We start from the raw sequence: 19442 nt of genomic DNA on the forward strand, positions 1-19442 counted from the left end.
AGCCTGACTGCCATTAGGTACCGAGATGAGATCCTCAGACCTCTTGTGAGACCATATGCTGACACATGCACATTTGTGGCCTGCTGGAGGTCATTTTGCAGGGCTCTGGCAGTGCTCCTCCTTGCACAAAGGCGGAGGTAGCGGTTCTGCTGCTGGGTTGTTGCCCTCCTACGGCCTCCTCCACGTCTCCTGATGTACTGGCCTGTCTCCTGGTAGCGCCTCCATGCTCTGGACACTACGCTGACAGACACAGCAAACCTTCTTGCCACAGCTCGCATTGATGTGCCATCCTGGATGAGCTGCACTACCTGAGCCACTTGTGTGGGTTGTAGACTCCGACTCGAATTAGACTCGAATTTTAGACTCGACTAGAATGTTTGAGTCAAAATGACTGCTCATTGGCTCAAAGGGGATTCCCTCGAGGCACAGGTGTTAAAAAACTTTACTTCCACTTTATTGAGCATGTCTTGTGCAATGGAACGAATGGAATAGTCCAAAAAGTATACTGAACGAAAATATAAAGGCAACATGCAACAATTTTAAAGATTTTACTGAGTTACAGTTCATAGAAGGAAATCAGTCAACTGAAATAAATAAATTAGGCCCTAATCTATGGATTTCACATGACTGGGCAGGGGCGCAGCCATGGGTGGGCCTGGGAGGGCATAGACCCACCCACTTGGGCGCCAGGCCCAGCCAATCAGAATGATTTTTTCTCCACAAAGGGGCTTTATTACAGACAGAAATGTGCAGACCAGCTGGCTGGAGTGTTTACGGACATATTCAATCTATTTCTATCCTAGTCTGCTGTCCCCACTTACTTCAAGATATCCACCATTGTTCCTGTACCCAAGAAAGCAAAGGTAGTTGAACTAAATGACTATCGCCCCGTAACACTTCTGTCATCATGAAGTGCTTTGAGAGACGAGTCAAGGATCATATCACCTTTACCTTACCTGAAACCCTAGACCCACTTCACTTTGCTTACCGCCCCAATAGATCCACATACGATGCACTCGCCATCGCACTGCGCACTGCCCTATCCCATCTGGACAAGAGGAATACCTACGTCAGAATGCTGTTCATTGACTATAGCTCAGGCTTCAACACCATAGTACTCTCTAAGCTCATCATTAAGCTCAGGCCCTGGGTCTGTACCCAACAAAATGAAGGAGCTGATCATGGACTTCAGGAAACAGCAGAGGGAGCACGCCCTTATCCACATCGACGGGGACCGCAGTAGAGAAGGTGGAAAGCGTCAAGTTCCTTGACGTACACATCACTGACGATCTGAAATGGTCCACACAGACAGTGTGGTCCACACAAGAAGGCACAACAGTGCCTCTTCAACCTCAGGAGGCTGAAGAAATTCGGTTTGGCCCCTAAGACCCTCAGGAACTTTTACAGATGCACAATTGAGAGCATCCTGTCGGGCTGTATCACCGCCTGGTACGGCAACTGCACCTTCCCGCAACGGCAGAGCTCTCCAGAGGGTGGTACAGTCTGCCCAACGCATCACAGGGGGCACACTATCTGGGGTCGGTAGATATCTTTATCTGGATCAAAATACTCTCAGTTCCTGTTAGCTCCCCCAGTATGATTGAATGTGTATATTATTTGCATATGCCACTTAAAGTCATTGTGATGGAAATGGAGCCCTGGCTGGTGAAATTAACCTGAGTGAATGAATAGAAAGCCTGAGCCCCGTCTCTCATATGGCTATTAAATTCACTCAAGCATTCAAGCCTCTCCTCACCTGCTGGCCAAACCCACAGCAGTATCATGATCACGAACATAAGCACACAGACACACAAACACGCACACACACACCTTTTGTAATCTGGGAAAATGTCATTCTCTGCATCTGCTATTTATTCTGCAGCTTTGCTCTTTTTTAACCCTGTCCTACTTCTATACGTGTGTGTGTGTGTGTGTGTGTGTGTGTGTGTGTGTGTGTGTGTGTGTGTGTGTGTGTGTGTGTGTGTGTGTGTGTGTGTGTGTGTGTGTGTGTGTGTGTGTGTGTGTGTTGTAGATGAGGAGGAGACAGATGTGAGAGGTGGAAGAAAATAGGGTAGTGTAGAAAACCCCTCTCTCTGGTCCTGGGAGTTAGAGACAGACCCTCTCTCTGGGAGTTAGAGACAGGCCCTCTCTCTGGGAGTTAGAGACAGGCCCTCTCTCTGGGAGTTAGAGACAGGCCCTCTCTCTGGGAGTTAGAGACAGGCCCTCTCTCTGGGAGTTAGAGACAGGCCTTCTCTCTGGGAGTTAGAGACAGGCCCTCTCTCTGGGAGTTAGAGACAGACCCTCTCTCTGGGAGTTAGAGACAGGCCCTCTCTCTGGGAGTTAGTGTTTGATTTGTGAGCTTAAACTTGGTGGGCAGGCTTTTGTTAAACATGGTACAAAGTAGGCCCCTATAGACTAATGAATACGCAATTTGACTTCATCAAAACAATGTTTTTGTTGCATTTCAGTCTGGAACCTGCCTAGGTTTAGGGAAGGGGGGGTGTAACCTAATCTACATGGCACACTACAGCTGCGCACTAAGCAAAAAAAGACTAAAATAGACGAGCCGCATTTATTATTCCTAACTGCAGCTCGTGATTGGAACTCATATTTCCCTACTGTAATCAACCAGTCCATTTAGAATTTGTTTTAAAGCTGTCGTGATTTGGCAAAGAATGTATCTTGTCTACTGTTTTGTTTAGTGCATACCGTCAGTTAGACACGTCTTTACAGGCAGTCATTTCTGTAGGTCTAATGGGAGGTGGGCTCCACACGTGGAGGGAAAAGAGAACTCCCTGTACTCCCTGTTCACCCACGACTGCGTGGCCATGCACGCCTCCAACTCAATAATCAAGTTTGCGGACGACACTACAGTGGTAGGCTTGATTACCAACAACCCCCCTATCCACATCGACGGGACAGTAGTGGAGAAGGTGGAAAGTTCTAAGTTCCTCGGTGTACACATCACGGACAAACTGAATTGGTCCACCCACACAGACAGCGTTGTGAAGAAGGCGCAGCAGCGCCTCTTCAACCTCAGGAGGCTGAAGAAATTCGGCTTGTCACCAAAAGCACTCACAAACTTCTACAGATGCACAATGGAGAGCATCCTGTCGGGCTGTATTACCGCCTGGTACGGCAACTGCTCTGCCCACAACCGTAAAGCTCTCCAGAGGGTAGTGAGGTCTGCACAACGCATCACCGGGGGCAAACTACCTGCCCTCCAGGACACCTACACCACCCGATGTCACAGGAAGGCCATAAAGATCATCAAGGACAACAACTACCCGAGCCACTGCCTGTTCACTCCGCTATCATCCAGAAGGCGAGGTCAGTACAGGTGCATCAAAGCAGGGACCGAGAGACTGAAAAACAGCTTCTATCTCAAGGCCATCAGACTGTTAAACAGCCACCACTAACATTGAGTGGCTGCTGCCAACATACTGACTCAACTCCAGCTAACTTTAATAATGGAAATGTATGGAAATTGATCAAAAATGTATCACTAGCCACTTTAAACAATGCCACTTAATATAATGTATATGTATATACTGTACTCTATATCTACTGCATCTTGCCATCTTTATGTAATACATGTATCACTAGCCACTTTAAACTATGCACTTTTATGTTTACATACCCTACATTACTTATCTCATATGTATATACTGTACTCGATAACATCTACTGCATCTTGCCTATGCCGTTCTGTACCATCACTCATTCATATATCTTTATGTACATATTCTTTATCCCTTTACACTTGTGTGTATAAGGTAGTAGTTGTGGAATTGTTAGGTTACTTGTTGGTTATTACTGCATTGTCGGAACTAGAAGCACAAGCATTTCGCTACACTCGCATTAACATCTGCTAACCATGTGTATGTGACAAATATAATTTGATTTGATTTGAATGTAGGGAGAAGAACTGTGATCACCTGGCTGCTTTCATTTTTTTGTTGTGAGTCGCTAATACACATAACGAAGAGACACGAGTGACTGCCACACCACACAATAGGATTTGAAGTGGAATTTTATGAAATGTTATTTTCTTTTTAACAGAAAACCGCAAATAAATGTTTAATTTGTAAAGATTTGTTTTTATTTGTCACATCCCTGCATTAAACCACATACTTCTTCTATGCTCTTTCTCTCTCTCTCTACAATACATCTTCACCATATTACTTATTGATTGGCTCCCTGCTTCCTGCATGAGAAATGAGAAAGCCTGTCTAGTCCTCTTCTCTTATTAAATATGAACTAGAGTCCAGAAGGTCGCAGCTGATATTCTATCCTGCTTACCATCTATCTGAAGCCATAGTGTTATGTTAGTGGGAGGGTGCAGTGTGACTGCAAGGTTAAAGATGGAATCCGCAGTAGGGGGAAACAGCGCCACCGGCCGCCCCACCACCGTTGTTATTGTTTTAGTTGCAGAGCTGAGGAGCGTCGTGCAGCACGGTAAAACAACAATCTGTACATATTGGTTATTGTTTTATCATGCAGCATGGTAAAACAACAATCTGTACATATTGGTTACTGTTTTATCATGCAGCACGGTAAAACAACAATCTGTCCATATTGGTTATTGTTTTATCATGCAGCAAGGTAAAACAACAATCTGTCCATATTGGTTATTGTTTTATCATGCAGCACGGTAAAACAACAATCTGTACATATTGGTTACTGTTTTATCATGCAGCACGGTAAAACAACAATCTGTCCATATTGGTTATTGTTTTATCATGCAGCAAGGTAAAACAACAATCTGTCCATATTGGTTATTGTTTTAGTTGCAGAGCTGAGGAGCGTCGTGCAGCGTGGTAAAACAACAATCTGTACATATTGTTTTAGTTGCAGAGCTGAGGAGAATCGTGCAGCGTGGTAAAACAACAATCTGTACATATTGTTTTAGTTGCAGAGCTGAGGAGAATCGTGCAGCACGGTAAAACAACAATCTGTACATATTGGGCTCTTCTATCACACGTGCGATGATGTCAGAGGGGAAACACTGTTGTTTGCAGTAGCTTTGTTGTTTTAATCTCACAAACGGACGAGGCCGTTTCACCATGAAGGATTCCTGGTTTAAAGTTCAGTGATGGGCCATAGTGTTCTCCTCATTCAGAGATGTATTAAATACACAATCTGGAATATTTCCTGCTGTTATTTTCAAATGATATACTGTACCATATGTAAAAGAGTGGTTGCATACATTTCCCCAGCTCGATCCCTCAGCTAACCAAACAATGGAGCAGGGGTCAGGCTGTTGAAATGACATATTGTGCTTTTAAATGACTCCAGGGCTAATACAGCTGTAGATCAAATGGCCCTTTATGATAAACGTGTGTTCATTTGTACCAGATTTTCATTCGTATCACATTCATAATTAGCTGTGGTGGCACGTCGACATTCTAGAAATGCAAATGTTTCACGTGACAGTATTCAGATCCGTATGATTCAACCTGTCATTCAGGGCAGGTGGGGCAGAGCCCGTTTTGAGCCCCACCTGTTTAAACAAAATATATACACTGCTCAAAAAAATAAAGGGAACACTAAAATAACACATCCTAGATCTGAATGAATGAAATATTCTTATTAAATACTTTTTTCTTTACATAGTTGAATGTGCTGACAACAAAATCACACAAAAATGATCAATGTAAATCAGATTTATCAACCCATGGAGGTCTGGATTTGGAGTCACACTCAAAATTAAAGTGGAAAACCACACTACAGGCTGATCCAACTTTGATGTAATGTCCTTAAAACAAGTCAAAATGAGGCTCAGTAGTGTGTGTGGCCTCCACGTGCCTGTATGACCTCCCTACAACGCCTGGGCATGCTCCTGATGAGGTGGCGGATGGTCTCCTGAGGGATCTCCTCCCAGACCTGGACTAAAGCATCCGCCAACTCCTGGACAGTCTGTGGTGCAACGTGGCTTGGTGGATGGAGCGAGACATGATGTCCCAGATGTGCTCAATTGGATTCAGGTCTGGGGAACGGGCGGGCCAGTCCATAGCATCAATGCCTTCCTCTTGCAGGAACTGCTGACACACTCCAGCCACTAGCATTGTCATGCATTAGGAGGAACCCAGGACCAACCGCACCAGCATATGGTCTCACAAGGGGTCTGAGGATCTCATCTCGGGACCTAATGGCAGTCAGGCTACCTCTGGCGAGCACATGGAGGGCTGTGCGGCCCCCCAAAGAAATGTCACCCCACACCATGACTGACCCACCGCCAAACCGGTCATGCTGGAGGATGTTGCAGGCAGCAGAACGTTCTCCACGGGGTCTCCAGACTCTGTCACGTCTGTCACATGTGCTCATGTGCTCAGTGTGAACCTGCTTTCATCTGTGAAGAGCACAGGGCGCCAGTGGCGAATTTGCCAATCTTGGTGTTCTCTGGCAAATGCCAAACGTCCTGCACGGTGTTGGGCTGTAAGCACAACCCCCACCTGTGGACGTCGGGCCCTCATACCCCCCTCATGAAGTCTGTTTCTGACCGTTTGAGCAGACACATGCACATTTGTGGCCTGCTGGAGGTCATTTTGCAGGGCTCTGGTGTCTTGCTAATTGCCTATCATTTCCACCTGTTGTCTATTCCATTTGCACAACAGCATGTGAAATTTATTGTCAATCAGTGTTGCTTCCTAAGTGGACAGTTTGATTTCACAGAAGTGTGATTGACTTGGAGTTACATTGTGTTGTTTAAGTGTTCCCTATATTTTTTTGAGCAGTGTATAAAAACAGCCTAACCAGCTCCGCTGGGTGACTAAAATGGTCCGAGTGGGGTGTTCATTTGTGTCTGGAAGTAGCTATCAAACTAGCCAATGTTAGCCAGTTAGTAGCTAACAAGCTAGCCAACGTTAGCTTGGTTGCTTGACTGCTGTTGTGAGGTCAGAACGCTCAGATCAACCCTACTCCTCGGTCAGAGTCATCCAGTGTACACTCTGAATTTACGATTGGACAATCTGCCAGCACAGTTCAAATAAAATAAAATAAAATAACATTTTATTTGTCACATACACATGGTTAGCAGATGTTAATGCAAGTGTAGCAAAATGCTTGTGCTTCTAGTTCCGACAATGCAGTAATAACCAACGAGTAATCTAACCTAACAATTCCACAACTACTACCTTATACACACAAGTGTAAAGGGATAAAGAATATGTACATAAAGATATATGAATGAGTGATGGTACAGAACGGCATAGGCAAGATGCAGTAGATGGTATCGAGTACAGTATATACATATGAGATAAGTAATGTAGGGTATGTAAACATAAAAGTGCATAGTTTAAAGTGGCTAGTGATACATGTATTACATAAAGATGGCAAGATGCAGTAGATATAGAGTACAGTATATACATATACATTATATTAAGTGGCATTGTTTAAAGTGGCTAGTGATACATTTTTGATCAATTTCCATAAATTTCCATTATTAAAGTGAGCTGGAGTTGAGTCAGTATGTTGGCAGCAGCCACTCAATGTTAGTGGTGGCTGTTTAACAGTCTGATGGCCTTGAGATAGAAGCTGTTTTTCAGTCTCTCGGTCCCTGCTTTGATGCACCTGTACTGACCTCGCCTTCTGGATGATAGCTGGGTGAACAGGCAGTGGCTCGGGTAGTTGTTGTCCTTGATGATCTTTATGGCCTTCCTGTGACATCGGGTGGTGTAGGTGTCCTGGAGGGCAGGTAGTTTGCCCCCAGTGATGTGTTGTGCAGACCTCACTACCCTCTGGAGAGCCATATGGTTGTGGGCGGAGCAGTTGCCATACCAGGCGGTGATACAGCCCGACAGGATGCTTTCGATTGTGCATCTGTAGAAGTTTGTGAGTGCTTTTGGTGACAAGCCGGATTTCTTCAGCCTCCTGAGGTTGAAGAGACGCTGCTGCGCCTTCTTCACAACACTGTCTGTGTGGGTGGACCAATTCAGTTTGTCCGTGATGTGTACGCCGAGGAACTTAAAACTTACTAACCTCTCCACTACTGTCCCGTCGATGTGGATAGGGGGGTGCTCCCTCTGCTGTTTCCTGAAGTCCACAATCATCTCCTTTGTTTTGTTGACGTTGAGTGTGAGGTTATTTTCCTGACACCACACTCCGAGGGCCCTCACCTCCTCCCTGTAGGCCGTCTCGTCGTTGTTGGTAATCAAGCCTACCACTGTAGTGTCGTCCGCAAACTTGATGATTGAGTTGGAGGCGTGCATGGCCACACAGTCGTGGGTGAACAGGGAGTACAGGAGAGGGCTCAGAACGCACCCTTGTGGGGCCCCAGTGTTGAGGATCAGCGGGGTGAGCTGTTGTTACCTACCCTCACCACCTGGGGGCGGCCCGTCAGGAAGTCCAGTACCCAGTTGCACAGGGCGGGGTCGAGACCCAGGGTCTCGAGCTTGATGACGAGTTTGGAGGGTACTATGGTGTTAAATGCTGAGCTGTAGTCGATGAACAGCATTCTTACATACAGTGGGGAGAACAAGTATTTGATACACTGCCGATTTTGCAGGTTTTCCTACTTACAAAGCATGTAGAGGTCTGTCATTTTTATCATAGGTACACTTCAACTGTGAGAGACGGAATCTAAAACAAAAATCCAGAAAATCACATTGTATGATTTTTAAGTAATTAATTTGCATTTTATTGCATGACATAAGTATTTGATCACCTACCAACCAGTAAGAATTCCGGCTCTCACAGACCTGTTAGTTTTTCTTTAAGAAGCCCTCCTGTTCTCCACTCATTACCTGTATTAACTGCACCTGTTTGAACTCGTTACCTGTATAAAAGACACCTGTCCACACACTCAATCAAACAGACTCCAACCTCTCCACAATGGCCAAGACCAGAGAGCTGTGTAAGGACATCAGGGATAAATTGTAGACCTGTACAAGGCTGGGATGGGCTACAGGACAATAGGCAAGCAGCTTGGTGAGAAGGCAACAACTGTTGGCACAATTATTAGAAAATGGAAGAAGTTCAAGATGACGGTCAATCACCCTCGGTCTGGGGCTCCATGCAAGATCTCACCTCGTGGGGCATCAATGATCATGAGGAATGTGAGGGATCATCCCAGAACTACACGGCAGGACCTGGTCAATGACCTGAAGAGAGCTGGGACCACAGTCTCAAAGAAAACCATTAGTAACACACTACGCCGTCATGGATTAAAATCCTGCAGCGCACGCAAGGTCCCCCTGCTCAAGCCAGCGCATGTCCAGGCCCGTCTGAAGTTTGCCAATGACCATCTGGATGATCCAGAGGAGGAATGGGAGAAGGTCATGTGGTCTGATGAGACAAAAATAGAGCTTTTTGGTCTAAACTCCACTCGCCGTGTTTGGAGGAAGAAGAAGGATGAGTACAACCCCATGAACACCATCCCAACCGTGAAGCATGGAGGTGGAAACATCATTCTTTGGGGATGCTTTTCTGCAAAGGGGACAGGACGACTGCACCGTATTGAGGGGAGGATGGATGGGGCCATGTATCGCGAGATCTTGACCAACAACCTCCTTCCCTCAGTAAGAGCATTGAAGATGGGTCGTGGCTGGGTCTTCCAGCATGACAACGACCCGAAACACACAGCCAGGGCAACTAAGGAGTGGCTCCGTAAGAAGCATCTCAAGGTCCTGGAGTGGCCTTGCCAGTCTCCAGACCTGAACCCAATAGAAAATCTTTGGAGGGAGCCGAAAGTCCGTATTGCCCAGGGACAGCCCCGAAACCTGAAGGATCTGGAGAAGGTCTGTATGGAGGAGTGGGCCAAAATCCCTGCTGCAGTGTGTGCAAACCTGGTCAAGAACTACAGGAAACGTATGATCTCTGTAATTGCAAACTAAGGTTTCTGTACCAAATATTAAGTTCTGCTTTTCTGATGTATCAAATACTTATGTCATGCAATAAAATGCAAATAAATTACTTAAAAATCATACAATGTGATTTTCTGGATTTTTGTTTTAGATTCCTTCTCTCACAGTTGAAGTGTACCTATGATAAAAATTACAGACCTCTACATGCTTTGTAAGTAGGAAAACCTGCAAAATCGTCAGTGTATCAAATACTTGTTCTCCCCACTGTAGGTATTCCTCTTGTCCAGATGGGTTAGGGCAGTGTGGTTGCGATTGCGTCGTCTGTGGACCTATTGGGGCGGTAAGCAAATTGGAGTGGGTCTAGGGTGTCAGGTAGGGTGGAGGTGATATAGTCCTTGACTAGTCTCTCAAAGCACTTCATGATGACGGAAGTGAGTGCTACGGGGCGGTAGTCGTTTAGCTCAGTTACCTTAGCTTTCTTGGGAACAGGAACAATGGTGGCCCTCTTGAAGCATGTGGGAACAGCAGACTGCGATAAGGATTGATTGAATATGTCCGTAAACACACCAGCCAGCTGGTCTGCGCATGCTCTGAGGACGCGGCTGGGGATGCCGTCTGGGCCTGCAGCCTTGCGAGGGTTAACACGTTTAAATGTTTTACTCACGTCGGCTGCAGTGAAGAGAGTCCGCAGGTTTTGGTAGCGGGCCGTGTCAGTGGCACTGTATTGTCCTCAAAGCGAGCAAAGAAGTTATTTAGTCTGTCTGGGAGCAAGACATCCTGGTCCGCAACGGGGCTGGTTTTCTTTTTGTAATCCGTGATTGACTGTAGACCCTGCCACATACCTCTTGTATCTGAGCCGTTGAATTGCAACTCTACTTTGTCTCTATACTGACGCTTAGCTTGTTTGATTGCCTTGCGGAGGGAATAGCTACACTGTTTGTATTCGGTCATGTTTCCGGTCACCTTGCCCTGAATGCTGCCAACAATCCACAGTTTCTGGTTTGGGAATGTTTTAATAGTTGTTGTGGGTATGACATCGCGGATGCACTTTCTAATGAACTCGCTCACCGAATCAGCGTATTCGTCAATGTTGTTGTTGGACGCAATGCGGAACATATCCCAATCCACGTGATCGAAGCAGTCTTAAAGCGTGGAATGAGATTGGTCGGACCAGCGTTGAACAGACCTGAGCGCGGGAGCTTCTTGTTTTAGTTTCTGTCTGTAGGCTGGAAGCAACAAAATGGAGTCGTGGTCAGCTTTTCCGAAAGGAGGGCGGGGGAGGGCCTTATATGCGTCGCAGAAGATAGAATAACAATGATCCAGGGTTTTACCAGCCCTGGTTGCGCAATCGATATGCTGATAGAATTTCGGGAGTCTTGTTTTCAGATTAGCCTTGTTAAAATCCCCAGCTATAATGAATGCAGCCTCAGGATATGTGGTTTCCAGTATACATGGAGTCAAATAAAGTTCGTTCAGGGCCATAGATGTGTCTGCTTCGGGGGGAATATATACGGCTGTGATTATAATCATAGAGAATTCTCTTGGTAGATAATGCGGTCAACATTTGATTGTGAGGAATTCTAAGTCAGGTGAGCAGAAGGACTTGAGTTCCTGTATGTTGTTATGATCACACCACGTCTCGTTAATCATAAGGCATACCCCACCGCCCCTCTTCTTACCATAAAGATGCTTGTTTCTGTCGGCGCGATGCGTGACAAAACCAGCTGGCTGCACCGACTCCGATAGCGTCTCTCGAGTGAGCCATGTTTCCATGAAGCAAAGAACGTTACAGTCTCTGATGTCTCTCTGGAATGCTACCCTTGCTCGGATTTCATCAACCTTGTTGTCAAGAGACTGGACATTGGCGAGTAGTATGCTAGGGAGTGGTGCGCGATGTGCCCGTCTCCGGAGCCTGACCAGAAGACCGCTCCGTTTGCCCCTTTTACGGCGACGTTGTTTAGGTTCGCCGGCTGGGATCAGATTCATTGTCCTGGGTGGAAGGCAAAACACAGGATCCGCTTCGGGAAAGTCATATTCCTGTTGGTAATGATGGTGAGTTGACGTTGCTCTTATATTCAGTAGTTCCTCCCGACTGTATGTAATAAAACCTAAGATTACCTGGGGTACCAATGTAAGAAATAACACGTAAAAAAACAAAATACCGCATAGTTTCCTAGGAACGCGAAGCGAGGCGGCCATCTCTGTCAGCGCCGGAAGACAGTCACCAACGCTCTGGATAACATAAAACAACCTAACCAGCACTGCTTGGGCGAGTAATGTTCATTGAGCTGTTCTCTCATTTGTGTCTGGAAGTAGCTAGCATGTTAGCCAATTAGCTTGGTTGCTTGCTTGACTGCTGCTGTTCGGACAGAACGCTCGGATCAACTCTTAAAACCTCTTTGGGCTAGGGGGCAGTATTTTCACGTCCGGATGAAAAGAACTGATTTGGCAGACGAAACCCCGAGCACAATCCATCCAGGGATTTTTTTTTTGAGGTCAATGTGTTTTCCATTAGTTTTCTATGGGAAGCTCTTTTAATAGGAATCTGGTTGCAGTTCCTATGGCTTCCACTAGATGTCAACAGTCTTTAGAAATTGGTTGATGTTTTTCTTTTGAGAAATGAAGAAGTAGTCCTATTCTTTCCATGTGTCACTCAGATGGACTCAAGTCTTTTGGACCTGGAGTCCATCCAAAAACGTTGTTTTTATCCGATATTATAAACAGTTCATTCCGTCTTAAAATGTATTGATTATTTACGTTTTAGGGTACCTAAGGTTGGATTAGGAACGGTGTTTGAAATGTTTGGACCAAGTTTACAGGTAACTTATTAGATACTTTGTAGGCATGTTGGGCGAGTTGAAACCGGTGTATTTCTGAATCAAACGCGCCAAATAAATGGTCATTTTTGGGACATAAAGAAGGACATTATCGAACAAAAGGACCATTTGTGATGTTTCTGGAACATTTTGGAGTGCCAACAGAAGAAGATCGTCAAAGGTAAAGCATTAATTATATCGCTATTTCTGTCTTTTGTCGCGCACCTGCCTGGTTGAAATCAGATTTTCATGTGTTTGTATGCGGGGTGCTGTCCTCAGATAATCGCATGGTCTGCATTTGCCGTAAAGCCTTTTTAAATTCTGACACAGCGGCTGGATTAACAAGAAGTTAAGCTTTATTTTGATGTATAACACTTGTATGTTTTATGAATTTTTATTATTAGTATTTCTGTTTTTTAATTTGGCGCGCTGCAATTTCACTGGATGTTGTCAAATCAATCCCGTTACCGGGATTCGAGCGGGAGTGGGGCTTAAGGGATCCCTAATTAAAGAGATGGGTCAGTCTAAAGCTTAAGAGGGTGTGAACGATGCTGAATGTGTGTAAACAAAGAAGAGCTCTCCAGTTGGTACCAAAACATTCAGAGGTTATTTTCTCAAAATTGAGGTTACAAGTGTATCAAATTTCAAAGCAGAATTACTTTCCCATTGTTCCTCAAATGCAGTGTATGATATACCATTTTTTGGCTCTGTATCTCTGCTTTTATCCAATGTAAAAAACAAAGTTTCAAATTTTGATACATAAATAGTCACAAATAGTTATATTGACTACGTCGGTCCTAGCTCGCTCATTAATGTCTTAATCAAAATTACGGATTACCTTTTATCTGCTCCTCGTTCCCTTATGCCATAGTTTGTACATCTCAATTGTCAGTAGAAATCACAATTGTTTAAGCAAGTCAGCCATATCAGCTATGTTTTTTAAAAAGGCAGTAAATGAGGCTGAATGAACTGTTTGGCTGCCAGACAAGGCTCCGCTGATAGCCAGGTGTAGCGGTGGTAAGGATTCCTTCCATGGTGCTGAAAAGAAAACTCTGCTGTTGGGGCCTACATAAGGCTCCGCCAACAGTTTGTGGGCACCGTTTGTCACCGTTATAGTGCAATTCATGTATTGTTTAGTGTTGTGTTGTGTAGGGGCTTTTCTGGCATGCATCTAAAAAAAAAAGTGGTGATTTTGCCCCACCAAGATTTACATACTAAAATCGCCACTCATACTGAATGCAATGTACTCTCTTGTACTCTGCATCAGTGGATCCACTCTGAAATAGCTTGTCCTTTGGAACTAATGATTCATTCAAGAATTCAAGAGGCCTCAACAGTGAGTCCAATTGAGAGGCACTAGAACAGTAGAACAGCTGAAGAGAAGCACAGTACAATCACTGATGTGATATCAACAACAACTCAATAGTTATCTTCTTACCACAATATAGACCTAACATATTCCTTGCCTGCAATCCACGAGCAAAAAAAAGAAGTTACCCAGGGGCTGTCCAGCGATGACCCTGGCGTTCTCTCTTGCTACAGCCACTCGCGCGTTCCTCTCGCTGCCGTACTGGACGAAGGCAAAGCCCTTGTGGATGGAGCAACCCACGATCCTGCCGTACTTGGCGAAGAGGGTCTCGATGTCGGCCTTGGTTACCGCCGCCGTGTTGAGGTTGCCGATGAAGACTCTGGAGTTGAGGGAGCGTGGGTCATTCTTGTTGGTCACGTTGCTGGTGGGAGTCTTACCAGTCATCCTACTGTACCCTGACCGACTGACCGAGGAGGAGAGAAGAGACGTCAGAGTGTGTAGGGTGGGTGGTTGTGTAGGGGGGGAGTGTGTGTGTGAGAGAGAGAGAGAGTCTTTCCAGTCATCCTACCACACCGTGCTGAAATTAGAGAAAAAAGATGTCAGGGTCAGATATTGTCACGGTCAGATACGGTCAGGGCCAGATACGGTCAACTTAAAGTATTTCAAGTTTATTTGCCATTATGAATACATTGGAAATCTGAGATCACCCAATCAAGCTCTCACAAAACACAATGCTTTCAAGTATTTGAGGATGTTTTCACACTTGGTCCCTTTCAGACAATGTTTGCAAACTCAGTGTGCTTCTCTTAAGTTTTTCTGCAGTGAACACTACAAAGGAAGTCAGACCCCTCAAAAGAGGCCCCTGAACCGAACCAAGACCATCTCGAGAGGTGGTCTGAGTTCGGTTCGCTTGAATTACGTGGTCCGGTTCCCTTTTTTGGGGCAATGTGAACACAAAGCTTCCGAGGTTCGCTTGTCATTATTCCTGCACCACACACTAGACTACTGCAATACTGTTTCCCCTGACATAACCCCTCAGACAGAAGATGATGATGTGCAGGTCCGTGGGGAAAAAACGTGTGCTGTTTTTGGATATTGATTAGCGATTGTCAAGGATGCACAGAAATTCCAAAATATGTGTGGAGTTTTGTACTGACACGATGTTCAGATTATTTGTTTGCCATACGTGATCTATAGGCTGACAGCTTTATAAACTGTTTTTGGGGTAGGAATAGTGTGAGGTGAGAAATGACATATTTGGATAGAATCACAACTAGAGTACAAAATCAAGGTCTTTGCTATCCGGGATCTTTGGGACCTCCCACCTCTGATGTTACCCCATTGAAGTTGATATTTAAAATGGTTAATGTACGGGTTAAGGTTAAAGTTAGGGTAAGGGTTAGGGTTAGGATTTAGGGTAGGGACGTCCGAAGGATCCCGGATAGCATTTCCCACAAAATCAAGCCTAGCTCTTAAAGGGGCAGTATCCTACATTCAGTGTACAATTTTCAATTACAGCATTATTTAATCTGCAGTATTCTTCTGCTATATTTTCTCTTACCAATAATATTTACATGTAAATATTATTAATATTTATTATCTTCTGATTATAATTATGTCTAATTAAAAATAAAATACAAATTTTTAAAAAATCTTCCTTTTCTCCCCAATTTCGGTCTTGTCTCATCGCTGCAACTCCCCAACGTGCTCGCGAGGGGAAAGTCGAGTCATGCATCCATAACACCCGCCAGCTTAACCCGGAAGCCAGCCGCGACAATTTGTCGTTCAACTGACAACCAAGGTCAGCCTGAAGGCGCCCGGCCGCCACAAGGAGTTTGCTAGAGTGCAATGAGCCAAGTAAAGCTCCCCCCCAGCCAAATCCTCCCCTAACCCGGATGACACTGGGCCAATTGTGCGCCGCCCTATGGAATTCCCGATCACGGCCGGTTTCTATACAGCCCGGGATCAAACCAGGGTCTGTAGTGACACCTCTAGTACTGTGATGCAGTGCCTTAGACCGCTGCACCACTCAGGAGGCCCATGTCTCATCTTTTTTTATATATATTTTTATTTAAGTTTTACAAAATGTACATCAATGTAAGTATAAAGATTTTACCATATCCCAACCAACCACCCTCCCTCCATACAACACATCCATCCAACCCCCCTAGTCCCTGTCCTACCTCAGTCCACCCACCTCGGTTTCTTACCAACCAACCACCCCCAACCCCCTTCCAACTACCCACCCTGATCACCCAGCCCACATCACCCCTCAATTCGGTCCTCGAAATTGAAGGGGGGGGGGGGGAGTGATATACAAACAACTCAATACAGATTCAAAATACAAAAACATAAATAAATAAATAAATAAATAAATGATCAGTAAACCTTAGACAAACGTGCTGGGACTGGATAGCATTATATTGATGACTGTACCTATTATGTAATGACTACTGGTAATGCCTACAGGGAAACCTTAAAGCATCTCATCAGAGGGGAGCCTCTGCACGCCATTAAAGTATGATATAAATGGTTGCCATTTTCTAACAAATGTATCATTGGAACCCCTAAGAGAATACTTAATTTTCTCAAGCTTCAGGAAGAACATTACATCGTTCAGCCATTGAGAAGTAGAGGGGACTGAGCAGACTTCCACTGGAGAAGAATTCTACATCGAGCTAATAAGGATGTAAAAGCAACAGTATCGGCATATTTGGGGTCCAAGGAGAACAACTCTTCTGGAATACCAAAGACTGCTCTCAAGGGACAAGGCTGCAGGTTCATTTCAATCTGGATTTGGAAAAATGCACCCTATGTAAAACCTTAAATTGTATGAGACCAAGATGAGCACAAGATGTAGTGGATCGTACTCTATCAATCGCCTCATCCCACCATTCCTGTGTAAATTCAACACCCATTTCCCATTCCCAAACAGATTTCATTTTGTTGGTGGAGTGTTTGTCCAATGACAAAATACACAGATAGATCTGAGAAATGACTGCTTTCAGTCGATGTATTAGAGCCAATATGCCAACCCAGGGTTGGCAATGGGGTGGAGCAGGGAAGCCAGAAAATTGGGAGGAGACACAATACCTAATTTGAAGGTAACGGAAAAAGTGAGATGGAGGCAAAGAGTATTTAGAGGCCAGGTTTGAAAAACTAGAAAAAAGTATATTTACATATACGTATTGGAAGGACTTAATACCTTTCCTTGTCCAGTAAGAGAATGCATGATCTATTAGAGAAGTGGGGAATAAGTGATTCCTATCAATAGGACCCATAGTAGATTCAGAATTTAAAATGTCATCGAAACTGGTACCAAATCTTAAGTGTGGAAAGCACTACAGGATTGTGAGTATAGCGAGAGGGGGATGTTGTGAGAGAAGAGCAGAGTAAAGCAGGAAGAGAGGAAGAAATACAAGAATGTGCCTCTAGGTGGCACCATGGGGTATATGGAGCATGTAACCAGAATGGCAATTTCTGAAAGTTGGCTGCCCAGTAATTGTATAAAAAGTTGGGTAGTGCCAGCCCTCCACTAAACTTGCATCTCTGCTCTACTGACTCTGGGTACATTTCCTCCCCAGATAAATGTGGCAACAGCCTGATTGGCTGACCTAAACACTGGTAAAAACAATGGGATAGATTGAAATAGATAAAGCAATTTGGGTAAACTGTTCATTTTTATAGCATTAATCCTTCCTATACGTGATAGTGGTAAGCTACCCCATTTCGGAAAATCAGTTTTCATTTGCGCAAGAAGGGGAGTAGAGTTTGCAGAAAAAAGAGCATGTAATGAACGAGTTAGTTCACTCCAAGCTATATGAAACCAGAGTGGCTAAGCTGAAAGGGCAAGTTTGTCTGCTGGAACTGTAGCGCTGCTGGATTGATTGGGAAGCACTCACTTTTCTGGAGATTCAGCTTGTAACCGGAGAAGGAGTCAAAGTTCTCCAGAATAGGAAGGATAGAAGGTAAACAGGTTACAGGGTTATTTACATAGAGTAACAAATCATCTACATATAATGATAACCTATGTTTAACTCCTTCCCGTGCTACACCTTGGAAAGAGGAGGATGCCCGGAAAGCTACTGAAAGGGGCTCAATGGCGACGGCAAATAATAAAGGGGACAGTGGGCAGCCTTGGCGTGTCCCACGTTCCAGGGCAAAATAATCAGAACATGTGTCATTGGTACAGACACTGGCCTGGGGAGATGTATACAAGAGACAGATTCATGAGCTAAATTTGTCCCCAAATTTAAGATCAGCAAAGGTACTCCCACTCAATTCTGTCGAATTCCTCCTCTGCGTCTAGGGAGATTACCACCTCAGGGGAGTTGGAGAATTGTTTAGAATAAAAAATGTTAAACAGAGCCGGTTTGTTCCTGTGATATGAGTCCTGGTAAGACTTCTTCCAGACGCATCGCCAGCACCTTTACATCCACATTAAGGAGGCTTAGGGGCCTAAATGAAGAACAGGAAGTGGGGTCTTTCCCCTTCTCAAGGAGAAGCGCTATTGAAGCCTGTGTTGGGGTAGATGGCAACGAGCCACGTTCAACTGATTCATTATACATAGATAGAAGTAAAGGGGCTAACTTGGTATAGAATTTCTTAAAGAACTCAGTTGGAAACCCATCAGGCCCTGGAGCCTTGCTGCTCTGCATTGACTTGATAGACTGAATAACTTCTTCAAGGCTGAGAGGAGAATCAAGGTCATCTGCAGTATCAGCCTCAACTGTGGGAGTCTCCAGTTCACCCAAAAATGTAGTCATATTGGCAGTATCTGATGGAAATTCAGACGTACAGTTGAAGTCAGAAGTTTACATACACTTAGGTTGGAGTCATTAAAACTCGTTTTTCATGGTAACAAACTATAGTTTTGGCAAGTTGGTTAGGACATCTACTTTGTGCATGACACAAGTAATTTTTCCAACAATTGTTTACAGACAGATTATTTCACTTATAACGCACTGTATCACAATTCCAGTGGGTCAGAAGTTTACATACACTAAGTTGACTGTGCCTTTAAACAGCTTGCAAAATTCCAGAAAATTATGTCATGGCTTTAGAAGCTTCTGATAGGCTAATTGACATCATTTGAGTCAATTGGAGGTGTACCTGTGGATGTACTTCAAGGCCTACCTTCAAACTCAGTGCCTCTTTGCTTGGCATCATGGGAAAATAAAAATAAATCAGCCAAGACCTCAGAAAACAAATTGTAGACCTCCACAAGTCTGGTTCATCCTTGGGAGCAATTTCCAAATGCCTGAAGGAACCACGTTCATCTGTACAAACAATAGCACGCAAGTATAAACACCATGGGACCATGCAGCCATCATACCGCTCAGGAAGGAGACGCGTTCTGTATCTTAGAGATTAATGTACTTTTGTGCGAAAAGTGAAAATCAATCCCAGAACAACAGCAAAGGCCCTTGTGAAGATGCTGGAGGAAACAGGTACAAAAGTATCTATATCCACAGCAAAAAAACTCCTATATCGACATAACCTGAAAGGCCGCTC

The 19442-nt window shown here is 44.6% G+C and overlaps 1 protein-coding gene across 5 annotated transcripts in view; it reads right to left on the reverse strand.

Annotated features, from left to right (window-relative positions):
- The window catches only part of LOC129823716 (RNA-binding Raly-like protein), a 59615-nt gene that overhangs the window by 18457 nt on the left and 21716 nt on the right, over window positions 1–19442 (reverse strand). For 3 of the 5 annotated variants that reach the window (XM_055882664.1, XM_055882661.1, XM_055882660.1), the window contains one exon: window positions 14117–14391. In XM_055882664.1, the coding sequence (XP_055738639.1) occupies window positions 14117–14372 (256 nt within the window). In that variant the 5' untranslated portion in view covers window positions 14373–14391. Of the gene's footprint in view, window positions 1–14116; window positions 14506–19442 lie in introns of all 5 variants that reach the window. The other 2 variants (XM_055882663.1, XM_055882662.1) reach the window with 1 other exon arrangement.

Source organism: Salvelinus fontinalis, chromosome 26 (genome assembly GCF_029448725.1).
Source record: "Salvelinus fontinalis isolate EN_2023a chromosome 26, ASM2944872v1, whole genome shotgun sequence".
Classification (NCBI taxonomy): domain Eukaryota; kingdom Metazoa; phylum Chordata; class Actinopteri; order Salmoniformes; family Salmonidae; genus Salvelinus; species Salvelinus fontinalis.